Source organism: Chanodichthys erythropterus, chromosome 8 (genome assembly GCF_024489055.1).
Source record: "Chanodichthys erythropterus isolate Z2021 chromosome 8, ASM2448905v1, whole genome shotgun sequence".
NCBI lineage: Eukaryota > Metazoa > Chordata > Actinopteri > Cypriniformes > Xenocyprididae > Chanodichthys > Chanodichthys erythropterus.
The window spans coordinates 42458258-42472359 of NC_090228.1; the positions used below are offsets into that span (position 1 = coordinate 42458258).

The 14102-nt window shown below is 40.6% G+C and overlaps 1 protein-coding gene across 2 annotated transcripts; it reads left to right on the plus strand.

The window, feature by feature from the left end:
- Nucleotides 1-6847: 6847 nt before the first annotated feature.
- On the plus strand, nucleotides 6848-13867 carry LOC137024988 (zinc finger protein 721-like). Of its 2 annotated transcripts, none has more exons than XM_067392975.1 (3): nucleotides 6848-6884; nucleotides 8131-8276; nucleotides 9968-13867. In XM_067392975.1, the coding sequence occupies exons 2-3, from the start codon at nucleotides 8192-8194 to the stop codon at nucleotides 13729-13731; spliced, it is 3849 nt and encodes a 1282-aa protein (XP_067249076.1). In that variant the 5' UTR covers nucleotides 6848-6884; nucleotides 8131-8191; the 3' UTR covers nucleotides 13732-13867. The 2 variants fall into 2 exon arrangements, with proteins under 2 accessions (XP_067249076.1, XP_067249075.1); XM_067392974.1 differs by lacking the exon at nucleotides 6848-6884 and adding an exon at nucleotides 7096-7163.
- Nucleotides 13868-14102: the final 235 nt, after the last annotated feature.

Here is a 14102-nt window from a genome sequence, read left to right on the forward strand (position 1 = left end):
GGGAATCACTGATCTAAACGTGTAAAATACTGCGGTCACACACAGCCACTGGTTTATGACAGCTTTATTTTCGTTACAGTTCTTAATACAGCTTATTTTATATAGTTTTTACCAAGCCTAAAAATATATTTAACAAACATTAGTTAAGTATTAGAGTACTTCTAAGTATTAGAAGTAAAAATTATACATTTAGGTCTAAAAGTTATTCATGTGTAATCAAAAGTCGCGTCCCGTTTCCACCGTAACGAACTGACATCGCATGCCTATAGCTCACATACATACAATGTATGTATGTGAGAGTAGAATATATATGTATGTGAGAGTAGAATGTATGTGTGTGAAAGGACAATGTATGTGTGTGAGAGTGCCAGAATGAATTTTGGCTTGATTGGCTCTTCATAACTGAGAGGAGCAGAAACTCGTCAACACTGTCCTGTGATTTATCACTAAAGTATCTTAGAAACTCAAAAGTTATAGCATATATTTTATACTTTTGAAGTAACTACTTACAACCCACAGTTTCGCAATTAATAGAGAGACGGTATGACTAATTCACACAATCAATCGCTCTCATTACATACTGGTACTGTGCTAATTTATATTTATCTGATTTACAAGCAGCAGAAATCTGTAAGAAATGTTACGAACCATAGATAAAATAACTGCTGAAAGTAAGCTGTTGTCAGAGCACTCTTTCATTATGAAAAAATATCCCACCTTTAATAGTCAAGCATATTTACAGTACAAACCTTGTAAGTGAATTATGAAAAACAAACAAAACCAACAAACAAAATAATTTCATTAATTGTAATCGAGGTAAAATGTTCAATTAATCAAGATTTTGATTTTACAAAAAGAACTTAAAAGGTTCACTGTTGCTTTGAAAACAGCTGACAAAAAGCAAAAAAATAATGTAACACTGCACTATAAAGCTAATATCTCCGAAATAACCTTTATTACTAAAGGTACCCAAAGGATGAAATAAATTTTTTTCTTCAACATCTTCTTGTGACCTAGTCACAATTCCATTACCTTAAACATTTGCTAAAGAGGTAGAGTCTGAATGTGGATCAACAGACTAGGGGTGTAAATCGGACAGTTCATCATGAGTCGATACAATATCGATTCTCATAGCCAGCGATTCGATATTTTCTGATACCTCAAAAAGTTCTGCGATACGATTAATATTTCGATATTTTGAGCCTATTTTACACAACCAGTTAAATTTATTAACTCACAACTGCAACCAAAATATATAACAAACATTTCAAAATTTCACATCCTGAACCCTGATTGGGTCATCCACAAATAAAAAAAAATTCACACAGTAATCTAATGACAGCTTATGACATGACAACAGTCAAGAAAGTATTTTAGTTCTGTGTAAAATGTATAATGTCAAAATACTGATAAACAAGGAATACATACACACACACACACACACACACTGTTACGTGTCCATGTTGTAGAGATGAGGCGTTCATGGACTTCCACAGTAAATGGGTATTTATTAACATAAAGGAGCTAGAAACAACATCCAACACATCAAATAACATGTATAACAGGAGGACTGTGGGAAATGGAGTCCGGGGAACACGGGAACTGTGACAGTACCTCCCCCGGTAGCCGCGACCTCGCGCCGTAGATGGAACACCGGGGAGGGGGGGGGTGGGCGCCCAGGGCGGATCCATGAGCCACGGCGGGTCAGGAGCAGTGGGCAGCCACGGCGGGTCAGGAGCAGTGGGCAGCCACGGCGGGTCAGGAGCAGTGGGCAGCCACGGCGGGTCAGGAGCAGTGGGCAGCCACGGCGGGTCAGGAGCAGTGGGCAGCCACGGCGGGTCAGGGGCAGTGGGCAGCCACGGCGGGTCAGGGGCAGTGGGCAGCCACGGCGGGTCAGGGGCAGTGGGCAGCCACGGCGGGTCAGGGGCAGTGGGCAGCCACGGCGGGTCAGGGGCAGTGGGCAGCCACGGCGGGTCAGGGGCAGTGGGCAGCCACGGCGGGTCAGGGGCAGTGGGCAGCCACGGCGGGTCAGGGGCAGTGGGCAGCCACGGCGGGTCAGGGGCAGTGGGCAGCCACGGCGGGTCAGGGGCAGTGGGCAGCCACGGCGGGTCAGGGGCAGTGGGCAGCCACGGCGGGTCAGGGGCAGTGGGCAGCCACGGCGGGTCAGGAGCAGTGGGCAGCCACGGCGGGTCAGGAGCAGTGGGCAGCCACGGCGGGTCAGGAGCAGTGGGCAGCCACGGCGGGTCAGGAGCAGTGGGCAGCCACGGCGGGTCAGGAGCAGTGGGCAGCCACGGCGGGTCAGGAGCAGTGGGCAGCCACGGCGGGTCAGGAGCAGTGGGCAGCCACGGCGGGTCAGGAGCAGTGGGCAGCCACGGCGGGTCAGGAGCAGTGGGCAGCCACGGCGGGTCAGGAGCAGTGGGCAGCCACGGCGGGTCAGGAGCAGTGGGCAGCCACGGCGGGTCAGGAGCAGTGGGCAGCCACGGCGGGTCAGGAGCAGTGGGCAGCCGCGGCTAGCGGCCAGGAATGGGCAGGACCGTTGAAGCGGTCTGGGGTGTGCAGGGTTCTGGGGTGAGGTGAGCTGGTGATGCCCGATAAGCTGCTGATGGGGCTGGACAAGGACTCTGGGTCTTTTGAATTTTATCCACTTCAAAATTAGAACCATTTAAAAAGAGAATTAAATTTAGAGAATCGACTAAGGAGAAATTACAGGCTGGTTCGTTATAACGAATAACTTCCTTGTCCAGTCCCATCAGAAAAACAGCATTAAGGCAAGCATCAGACCAGCTCACCAAATAAGAAACCTCCAAAAACTCCTCCACATACCTCTCCAACAGCCCGCCACCCTGCCGCAAACGGCAAAGTCTTTCCTCTGCATTGAGAGACTTCGGGGGTACGGGAACAAGGAAAATACCCATCCTTAGAATTGTGGAAGTCCAGCGGTTAGGTCTGTTCTTCTGTTACGTGTCGATGTTGTAGAGATGAGGCGTTCACGGACTTCCACAGTAAATGGATATTTATTAACATAAAGGAGCTAGAAACAACATCCAACACATCAAATAACATTTAGAACAGACAAGGAGTGAAGGGAGTGAGTCCATATATAAAGGGAGTGCATTGAGGAAGTCCAGGTGATGACGATAAGTGATGATGGGGAGATGATGAGGGAAGTGAGTGCAGGTGTGGAGAACAGGAGGACTGTGGGAAATGGAGTCCGGGGAACACGGGAACTGTGACACATAATTAAAAGACATTTCTTTTAAATGTATAGCGCAGGTTTTTAATGAAGCAACAACATATTATAGGTAGGACAAAACAAGACAGGCTATTAATATTCTTTCACTGTGCACATTTATTATAAAGGCTCCAATACAGAGCGTCACAAAGCACTTATGCGCATCCCGTGTGCAGAATGATGTGCTTGAAGCAACACTGAGTAACAGCGCGTGACGCTCTTATGCGGCAGTTTATTGACCATATTCTTTTAACAGTTTTAATTTCAGTTAATGTGTGTGTGAAGAACGATTCATAGCACTCTATTCTCCAGTGTTGTGAGCTAACGGACACTCCAATGGGGCTGATGCGGAAACACCTGAAAGGTGGAGTGTTAAACGAGCCAATCATAAAGCCTTATTCAATTTCTTTTTTTAATTAAGATGTCTACTGTGTCAGGCTCAGGCTCAGTGAGAGCAGACTGGAGATTATTGCAAATAATGCTGGGTGAGGAGGCTATTCCACACCAGGTTTGAAACCAGACATCTGATAGTCAGTAAAGTTAGTGTCAGGGTGGTGAGACAATTCTGCAGACAAACAAGACTATTATTCATTTTTTTTATCTTTATTTTGGGGTCTTTTGACTGGGCATATTGTGCGGGCATGAGTGCCACCACAATAATTACAAATGTGCATGAAGCGGCAACATTGTCTTGTGCACCTCCCTGCATTGAAATTGTTGCAGATTTGGTTACTGGAAAAGATAGAATTTCTCTTTCTGAAGTCTGTAGCTGAGGAACTGAATTTGGTGTTTGCTGGCTTCGGAATTTAAACTTGTTGATTTCGCCTGTGAAGAATCTGTGCATGGGGGAATTGAAGGGTTTAATAAAGGACAAACTGTGGTGGAGTGTGCAACTGATCTGCAGACCCTGCATGTGATGTTACGGGAGCCTAAGAACACTCTGTTGTGTAATTCTATGTCTGAAGCACCCCAGTAAGGGCACTGATTCCACTGGGATACACGGACTGCGCATTTGGCTGAAAACAGCTTGTGATACGTGTAAAGGTGAGGTCCTCCAAAAGATAGCGTGACTTCTGAGATTATCGTGAGATAATCATTCAGTTCTCGTCTCCTGTGGGGAAGTGCAGCGCAAATGATTTCTGTGTAATGAGTGAAAGCAATAGAAAATTCTGAAAAAGAAAGAGTGCAGGATGGATTACGCACTGGATTACGCCAGTCAATTTGGCGGCTTGAAACGGAAGGAGGAAGTAATGATAGTAAGGAAGATAAGTTAATGTCCGCACCTGTAAGGATCTGTGCCCTGATGTTCCTTGCGACGGGGCGGTTCCAAAGCTGTAGCAAGCATTCAGTGGGATGGGCATCAGCATTGCAGAAAACAGAGTGAAAGGAGATTTTGCTTGGGGAAAAGTGTCAGGAGGAATTAAGGCCAGGGCTGAAGCCGCTTGGGTCGACTCCTGGAACCTGGGGAGGGATGAAGAGAGTAGGAAAAAGAGGGTAGCTGGGGTGGAAAATATGGAGTCTGGGCCTGTGCCGCTAGTGGACGTAGCCTTGCACTAGAGTCTGAAGGTGGGGCTGCAGGCCACGGATAGAGGAGAGGGTTGGGGAAAGAGACAGGAAAACCTGTGTTGGTCGCGCCGGCGCCGCTGGCAGAGGCATATTCAGGCTGAAAGGCCAGCCTGTGTCAATGGAGGCTGGCATTGAGATGCAGGGTGCAGCACTGGGGAAAGCTGCGCTTAGACACTTGGCAGAGCAAAAAGGAGAGTGAGGACTGGCTGAAGGCTTGCTGCCACAGCCTGATGCTCACAGAAGAGTTGGTCTTAGGAGGGAGACACTGATTTTTGAGTGTGTGGGTTCGGGGCCTTACAATTCTTGCTCGCTTTCTTAGTGGATTTGGAAGGTGGAGTGGATTTTAGAGATGGGAATGCTGACTGCAATGAAACATACAGTTTGTATAGCTCTGCCAATTCATTCTCCTGGAAAAATTAACATCAGCGCTGATTAGCGCATGTCTTAACCCCAACACTGTCCATTTTTTGATTGTGGGGTGTGCTGATGTGTAGGAGGAGGTGGACGTCTTGATGGTAGTGGTGAGGGCAAACCTCAACGTCTTGGGGTACAAGAAACTGCACTGTTTTGCTGTTGAGCTCCTCCTGACCTTTGTTAATAAAACATGCTGCTCTATTTGAGGCAATACAGCAATCTGTTAAGCCACATTAAAGATTGCCAAAACTGTATTTATTGTTTGAATTTCATAATAAAACTTTGACATCAAAAGTAACCTGCTCTGTCTTGTTTGATGGCACATTGTCAGTGTTGTTTGCTCCACAGTGTTTGAAAACGTGCGTGACAGCATCATGTCATTTGCTTGATTCTCACACTGAAAGTGTGTGAGTTGGAAGCCCTATTCATTTCATACTGTGAAAATACTTTAAAGATTGTTTTTACGTTTTACATAAGGTAGCTCAGCGCTAATCTCACTGGAAGTTGAACTTTTGGAAGTGACGTCAAATGACACGTCTTGCTGAAGTAATGTCCCACTTTGTTTATGCAGCAGTATAAGCAAAATAATAGGCAGACTCGTGAGTGTAGTTCAGTAACTGTATTGATAACAGCGCGGGCTGCCAAAACAACAAGCCCAAAGCAATCGACTGTCGATCGCATGAACCAGTATCCTGTAACACACTTCAAATGATGTTCCAGAATATTTTTTCAAGAAGGCGGTGGGAACAATCCAAATTTTGATTGTATGGAACGCAGCATTATGCCACATAAGATGATTGACAGCTGTAGGCTGAATGAGTGCCTTGCCGAGTCATAACTGACGAAAAACCTGAAACAGGAGAGACAGAGCTCTGAACGCTCTTTCTGGTCTTCAGGTGGCATAATTCAGTGGAAGATTAATAGAATTACAGTATATTCTGTATGATGAAATATTTTGCAAATATTATATGAGAATAAATCAACATTTCTCCAAATATGCGCACTTTTGGACTAAGAGCCCTAACGGGCACTGTCTTGTGAACACAAATAAACCGCAGCAGATGTGAGTGAATTAATATGTGTGGTGTAATTCTGTTCAAAATATGAAAAATTGGCTATTTTGCACTTCTAACATCATAAACAGTGTTCAAATATTGAAGCTGGGGTCTTTAATATTTTGAAGGATACCCAATTTGTCCAGATCTAATAAGAGTGTGATGTGATGTTTTAACATGGTCTGAATGTTGAACAACAATAATCTGTAGCTGTCGTGATCTTTGTACATAAAGGGGTTAAAATATAATTTTGGTGTATTTTGGATCAAATAAATGCAGCCTTGTTGAGCATAAGATATTTATTTTAAAAATATTTAAAAAATCGTACAGATCTAAAACACACACACACACACACACACACATATATACATATACATATATATTTATATATATGTATATATATATATATATATATATATATATATATATATATATATATATATATATATATGCATATATATATACATATACACGTTTTGCACATTTTGTATGTGCACCTATTGATCTGTGTGATTTTAGACAACAGCTTGTGGACAGGACTTTTATTTTGGTGTGGCGATATGACGTCATTAGGCTGCGCCTCGTCCCTGCATCTGTTGTGATTCTACTGTAGAAAGGTCTGCCATTGTAAACATTTAAGGTGTTCAAATTCATGCAAACCGTTCAAATAGTTGTGTAGTTTTTTGAATGACTTATTGAATATAACATTGTGATGCTTTCATTTATGAACGTTGTATTGAACGAGTAAAAGCGCGTCCACGTGAGTAACGTAAAAGTTGCGTCTCATTTCGCTCCCTATTTCATGAATCATTTTATCGTAAAAACATATTCGGTCACTGACAAGCAGGGAATTGAAACGGAGCTTTTTGAAACGGAACGTGTCAATTGAACAAAAGGTGCGTTCTGATTAATAAGCTCCCTGAGCATAACATAAACCATAAAATATAATCAAAACTTTTGTTTATATGCTTGTATGACTGCAGCTATTAATTGACTTAGCAGATTTTAAGCTGTACCATGACTGTCATGTAATATGAAAACACAGTCTGTGTGTATTCTTAATTCATTGTCTTAATAGCATTGTAGCAGTCTTAAGTCCTTCCCATAAGCAGCTGCATAGTAAACTTTCCTTGGGTAACTAAAGCAAAATGATGATGATGATAATAATAATAATAATACTAAAAATGACAGCACCTCAGCTACTTTTTGCCACTTTCACTTTTTTGGCATACCTATTCATGATTCAATAGAATATGTAAATGCAACATTCATCACTATAACCATACATAAATTGTACTCAAACACATACATTCAACGGCTTTGCTCTAGTGTTAGTTCTGACTGGTGTGCAAAGACATTTGGGTGATTTTCCCTTCCCACTTCCTTGAAGTGATGTATCGATGTTCACTTATTTCCTTTGCCAGTCACAGTGCCGAACTGAACGTTTGCTCCCTTTAGATTAAAATATCACTTAAGATTGCAGAATACCCTGTGATGTCTACTACACAGTCCACTTCACAGTCCACAGATTCACTGTTTCGAAGCGTTGACGACACCCGCTAGTCAAAACAGTGTAAATGCAATGAGAACACCGTGTAATGACAACTTTTACAAACCAACTGCAACAATTTCTATGAAAGTGTATTTTAATAAAAGAATATCTATTAAATGTAATAAACACATCTTTAAATACCTGATGTTAATCATAACTAAATATTAAGGGGCTGTGTAATTGGCCTTATTTTATGATTTTTTTTCATTTAAGGTCATTAACTCTCACTCTGACGGACTCCCTTACCAGTGTGCACTCAGACCTTTAGTTTGGGTTTATTTTTCTTTGTTAATTATTCTCTTCTTAAACAGGACAGACAGAGTGTCACACTCCTGGTGAAACAACTAAGATCCACGTGACACTATTATAAAGATGGAGTTAATTAAAGAGGAGAGTGAAGAACTGAAGATTGAAGAAGTATTCAGTCTGAAACAAGAAGATACTGAGGAACAAACAGGTTGGTTTCATTCTCAAAGCTGAACTACAGAAATTGATATTTTTGAAGAATGTCATATGAGTGTCCTAATTAAAGCGGTTTTATTTGACATGAAGCAGGTTGAGATCGCATGACCAGACAAATACTAATGCTGCCTTCAAGTGAACATGAGAATACACATTTGTTATGACATCATGTATTAAATTAAAAAAAAAAATATGGAAGTGGCCTAAACAAAACAGTTAACATTTTTTAAATGTTTATTTTCTGGAAAATTAAAACCTCACAAAATGGCAGTAAATAGTGAATTAAGCCTATCAACAAAATAAAACATTTGGACTGCATCTGGGACCAGTTGTTCAAAAGGATTCTGAAATCAGACTAGATCACACAATCCAATCTTGGTTTTAATCTTGATCAAATAATCAGTTTGTGTTGTTCAAAACTTTAGTAAGATTGGGATACCTTTGATCACAAAAAATCTGGATTATACTGATCCTATCAGAAGGGTGGATTTCATGAACAAAAATGTAATAACTTTAAAACTGGTCAAAAAATACAAAATATTTACCATGTAATATACATACACTTCTTCTTCTTCTTCTTCTTTTTTTTTTTTGGTTTTGATTAGTTTAACTTTTAAAGTAATAAATTAGAAGTAGACATTACACTACATATTTAGCCTTTCTGTAGCCTACTATAAAGTAAAAAAAGATTGTAACCATTAAATAATTTCCAAACAAAAATATTATTTAATTCAAAGTGATAATCATTGTTTGTAAACTACATTGTTTCATTTCTTATGATTATGTCAATCAAAAGATCTTTGCAAGCGAACGCAAAGTTTCTTGGGTAAACGTTACACAGAACTTTTCTGAGAGAAAGCCAAAGCATTAAATTGCTGTAAAATTGTAAAAATTGGATTAATCGTGATTCTATAATGATTCAGTGCTTTAAAATGTATAAACATTATTACAAAATGTGCAAATTGATGCAGATGCTGTGCGCCCTCACAGCTCACACGCTGCACCGTTCACTGGATTGCGCTCGCGCTCTGTCCGTAGCTCTCGTTGACAGTTCTGAGCAGCCCACATTTGAGCTCTCTTCAGGACGGCCGCTGCTATTCACGTGCAGATGACAGCTGTCTATCGAGACAGCAATGGTCCTGAGTTAAACTGATCAAGCCAATGTTAAAGCTGTCATTGCGTGGTCGCTACTGTTGAAATAAAACGCTTTTATTTTGTGGAAACATCACCATGCACTTACTTTCTTACCTCCTGAAGGCCACTGTGTAAATTGCACCCTGACTAAGACACTTTGGGGGAAGCATTTCAATAACCCTATGAATGCATATAAAAATGCAGAATCTAATCAAATTAATCGAATCACATTGAATTTTAATGTGAATCATCTCGAATTGTTCTGAATTTGCAAAAATCGTTCTTGAATTGAATACTTCACTGACTACCCAAAGATTCACAGCCCTAGTAATTAACCAGTTCTACTGGGCTAAACTGGGTCAGGTTTTTATTTGTATAAAGCGCTTAAGACCTAAAGAAAGAGACAAGTTAACAATATTGTGAAGAGGTTCTGAGATTACATGCAGATACTTAGAAACACCTCTTAGCTTAATGCGTATACTAGGATCTAGTATACATGTTTTTGATGTTTAAATGTTAAATATCTTTTTTTCTTTTTTTTTTTTACCTTAGATCTTATGGCACCGAAAGAGGAGAGTGAAGTACTTAATGAAATGGAAAAGAAAGCTCAGTATGAGAAACATCATAAATTCATAAATGGAGAAAAATCTTTAAGTTGCGTACAGACTGAAAAGACTTCCTCACCAAGAACAGCTAAAAAAGAGACAGGAACTAGAAGTTATTTAACCTGCCCTCAGTGTGGAAAAAGTTTCAATCAACATAGAAACCTTAAAGTCCACATGAGAGTTCACACTGGAGAAAGCCCTTTCACTTGCCAACAATGTGGAATAAGTTTTACTCAAAAAGGAAGTCTTAACAGGCACATGAGAATTCACACTGGAGACAAGCCTTATTCATGCCCTCGGTGTGAAAAGAGTTTCTATCAATATGTAAACCTTAAAGTCCACATGAGAATTCACAGTGGAGAGAGCCCTTTTACCTGCCAACAGTGTGGAAAAGGTTTCAACCAAAAAAGAAACCTTGATTGTCATATGAAAATTCACACTGGAGCGAAGCCATCCATATCACTGTGTGGAAAGAGTGTCCATCAAGATGGAAACCTTAAAGACCACATGCAAATTCATACGGGAGAGAGCCCTTTTTCTTGTCAACAGTGTGGAAAAAGTTTCACTCAAGAAGGAATTTTTAAAAGACACATGAGAATTCACTCTGGAGAGAAGCCATACATGTGCCCTCAATGTGGAAAGAGATTTGATCAAAACGGAAACCTTAAAGTGCACATGAAAATTCATACAGGAGAAAGACCTTTTACCTGTCAACAGTGTGGAAAAAGTTTCAATCGAAAAGGAAACCTTAATTACCACATGAAAGTTCACACTGGAGAGAAGCCTTATTCATGTCCTCAGTGTGGAAAGGGTTTCAAACAACATAGAAACCTCAAAATCCACATGAGAGTTCACACTGGAAAGAAGCCTCACACATGCCCTCAGTGTGGAAAGAGTTTCAGTCAACATAGAATCCTTAGAATCCACATGAAAGTTCATTCAGGAGAAAGACCTTTTATCTGTCAACAGTGTGGAAAAAGTTTCAACCGAAAAGGAAACCTTAATTACCACATGAAAATTCACACTGGAGAGACCCCTTTCACTTGCCAACAATGTGGAATAAGTTTCACTCAATCAGGAAGCCTTAACCGGCACATGAGAATTCACACCGGAGAAAAGCCTTATTCATGCCCTCGGTGTGAAAAGAGTTTCTATCAACATGTAAACCTTAAAGTCCACATGAGAATTCACACTGGAGAGAAGCCCTACACATGCCCTAAGTGTGGAAAGAGATTTGATCAACGTGAAAACTTTATAGTCCACATGAAAATTCACACTGGAGAGAGCCCTTTTACCTGCCAACAGTGTGGAAAAAGTTTCAACCGAAAAGGAAACCTTGATTATCACATGAGAATTCACACTGGAGAGAATCCTTCCATATCACAGTGTGAAAATAGTATCAATGAAGATGGAAACCTTAAAGCTCAAATGAAAATTAAAAAGGCAGAGAACCTTTTTTCTTGTCAACAATGTGAAATAGGGTTTACTCAAAAAGTTTTCCTTAAGAGGCACATGAGAATTCACACTGGAGAGAAGCCTTACACATGCCCTCAATGTGGAAAGAAATTTGATCAACATGGAAACCTTAAAGTGCACATGAAAATTCATACAGGAGAAAGACCTTTTATGTGTCAACAGTGTGGAAAAAGCTTCAACCGGAAAGGAAACCTAAATTACCACATGAGAGTTCACACTGGAGAGAGCCCTTTCACTTGCCAACAATGTGGAATAAGTTTCACTCAAAAAGGAAGCCTCAACAGGCACATGAGAATTCACACTGGAGAGAATCCTTCTATATCACAGTGTGAAAATAGTATAAATCAAGATGGAAACCCTAAAGCCCAAATGAAAATTAATACGGCAGCAAGCCTTTTTACTTGTCAACAATGTGGAATAGGGTTCACTCAAAATGTTTTCCTTAAGAGGCACATGAGAATTCACACTGGAGAGAAGCCCTACACATGCCCTCAATGTGGACAGAAATTTGATCAACATGGAAACCTTAAAGTGCACATGAAAATTCATACAGGAGAAAGACCTTTTATGTGTCAACAGTGTGGAAAAAGCTTCAACCGGAAAGGAAACCTAAATTACCACATGAGAGTTCACACTGGAGAGAGCCCTTTCACTTGCCAACAATGTGGAATAAGTTTCACTCAAAAAGGAAGCCTCAACAGGCACATGAGAATTCACACTGGAGAGAATCCTTCTATATCACAGTGTGAAAATAGTATAAATCAAGATGGAAACCCTAAAGCCCAAATGAAAATAAGTACGGCAGCGAGCCCTTTTACTTGTCAACAATGTGGAATAGGGTTCACTCAAAACATTTTTCTTAAGAGGCACATGAGAATTCACACTGGAGAGAAGCCCTACACATGCCCTCAATGTGGAAAGAAATTTGATCTACAGGGAAACCTTAAAGTGCACATGAAAATTCATACGGGAGAAAAACCTTTTACGTGTCAACAGTGTGGAAAAAGTTTCAACCGGAAAGGAAACCTAAATTACCACATGAAAGTTCACACTGGAGAGAAGCCTTATTCATGTCCTCAGTGTGGAAAGAGTTTCATTCAACATAGAAACCTGAAAGTCCACATGGGAATTCACACTGGAGATAAGCCTCACACATGCCCTCAGTGTGGAAAGAGTTTCAATCAACATAGAAACCTTAAAATTCACATGAAATTTCATTCAGGAGAAAGACCTTTTACCTGTCAACAGTGTGGAAAAAGTTTTAACCGAAAAGGAAACCTAAATTACCACATGAGAGTTCACACTGGAGAAAGCCCTTTCACTTGCCAACAGTGTGGAATAAGTTTCACTCAATCAGGAAGCCTTAACAGGCACATGAGAATTCACACTGGAGACAAGCCTTATTCATGCCCTCTGTGTGAAAAGAGATTCTATCAACATGTAAACCTTAAAGTCCACATGAGAATTCACACTGGAAAGAGCCCTTTTACCTGCCAACAGTGTGGAAAAAGTTTCAACCGAAAAGGAAACCTTGATTTTCACATGAGAATTCACACTGAAAAGAAGAGTTCCATATCACAATATGAAAAGAGTATAGATCAAGATGGAAACCTTAAAGCCCACATGAAAATTAATTCAGTAGAGAACCCTTTTACTTATCAACAGTGTGGAATAAGTTTCACTCAAAAAGTAATCCTTAAGAGGCACATGAGAGTTCACACTGGAGAAAAGCCCTACACATGCCCTCAGTGTGGAAAGAGTTTCAGTCAACATAGAAACCTTAAAATCCACATGCAAGTTCATTCAGGAGAAAGACCTTTTATCTGTCAACAGTGTGGAAAAAGTTTCAAACGAAAAGGAAACCTTAATTACCACATGAGAGTTCACACTGGAGAGACACCTTTCACTTGCCAACAGTGTGGAATAAGTTTCACTCAAAAAGGAAGCCTCAACAGGCACATGAGAATTCACACTGGAGAGAAGCCTTTTTCATGTCCTCAGTGCAGAAAGAGTTTCGATCAACATGGAAACCTCAAAATCCACATGAGAGTTCACACTGGAGAGAAGCCCTACACATGCTCGCAGTGTGGAAAGAAATTTCAGCAACATGGAAACTTTACAGTCCACATGAGAATACACAGTGGAGGGAGCCATTTTACCTGCCAGCAGTGTGGAAAAAATTTCAACCGAAAAGGAAACCTTAAATACCACATGAGAATTCACACTGGAGAGTAGCCTTTCACCTGCCAAGATTGTGGAAGTTTCAACTGAAAAGAAGTCCTTATAAACAGCATCTCTCTGGTGTAAATTGTCATGTGTCTGATATGTGGTCAGTGTGGATAGTTTCAAATGACCAAAATATGCTGTTTAAAATAAAGAAATTAAAAATTGATACATCACAGGTTGTAATGTTATTTGTTTTAGTTTTTGATTGCCACACTGTTATATTTAAATTATTTTGCCCACTTTTAATGCTTTGCTCTTCCGCATTTTGTCATCCGACTTCCGTTAAACTGACGCAGCGCATCCGATAGCTAGTTCAGTAGTTAGAAGATTGTTTATAGCAAGCTATTACTTTAGGTATTTCTCGGGGTAAGGGTGTTCGT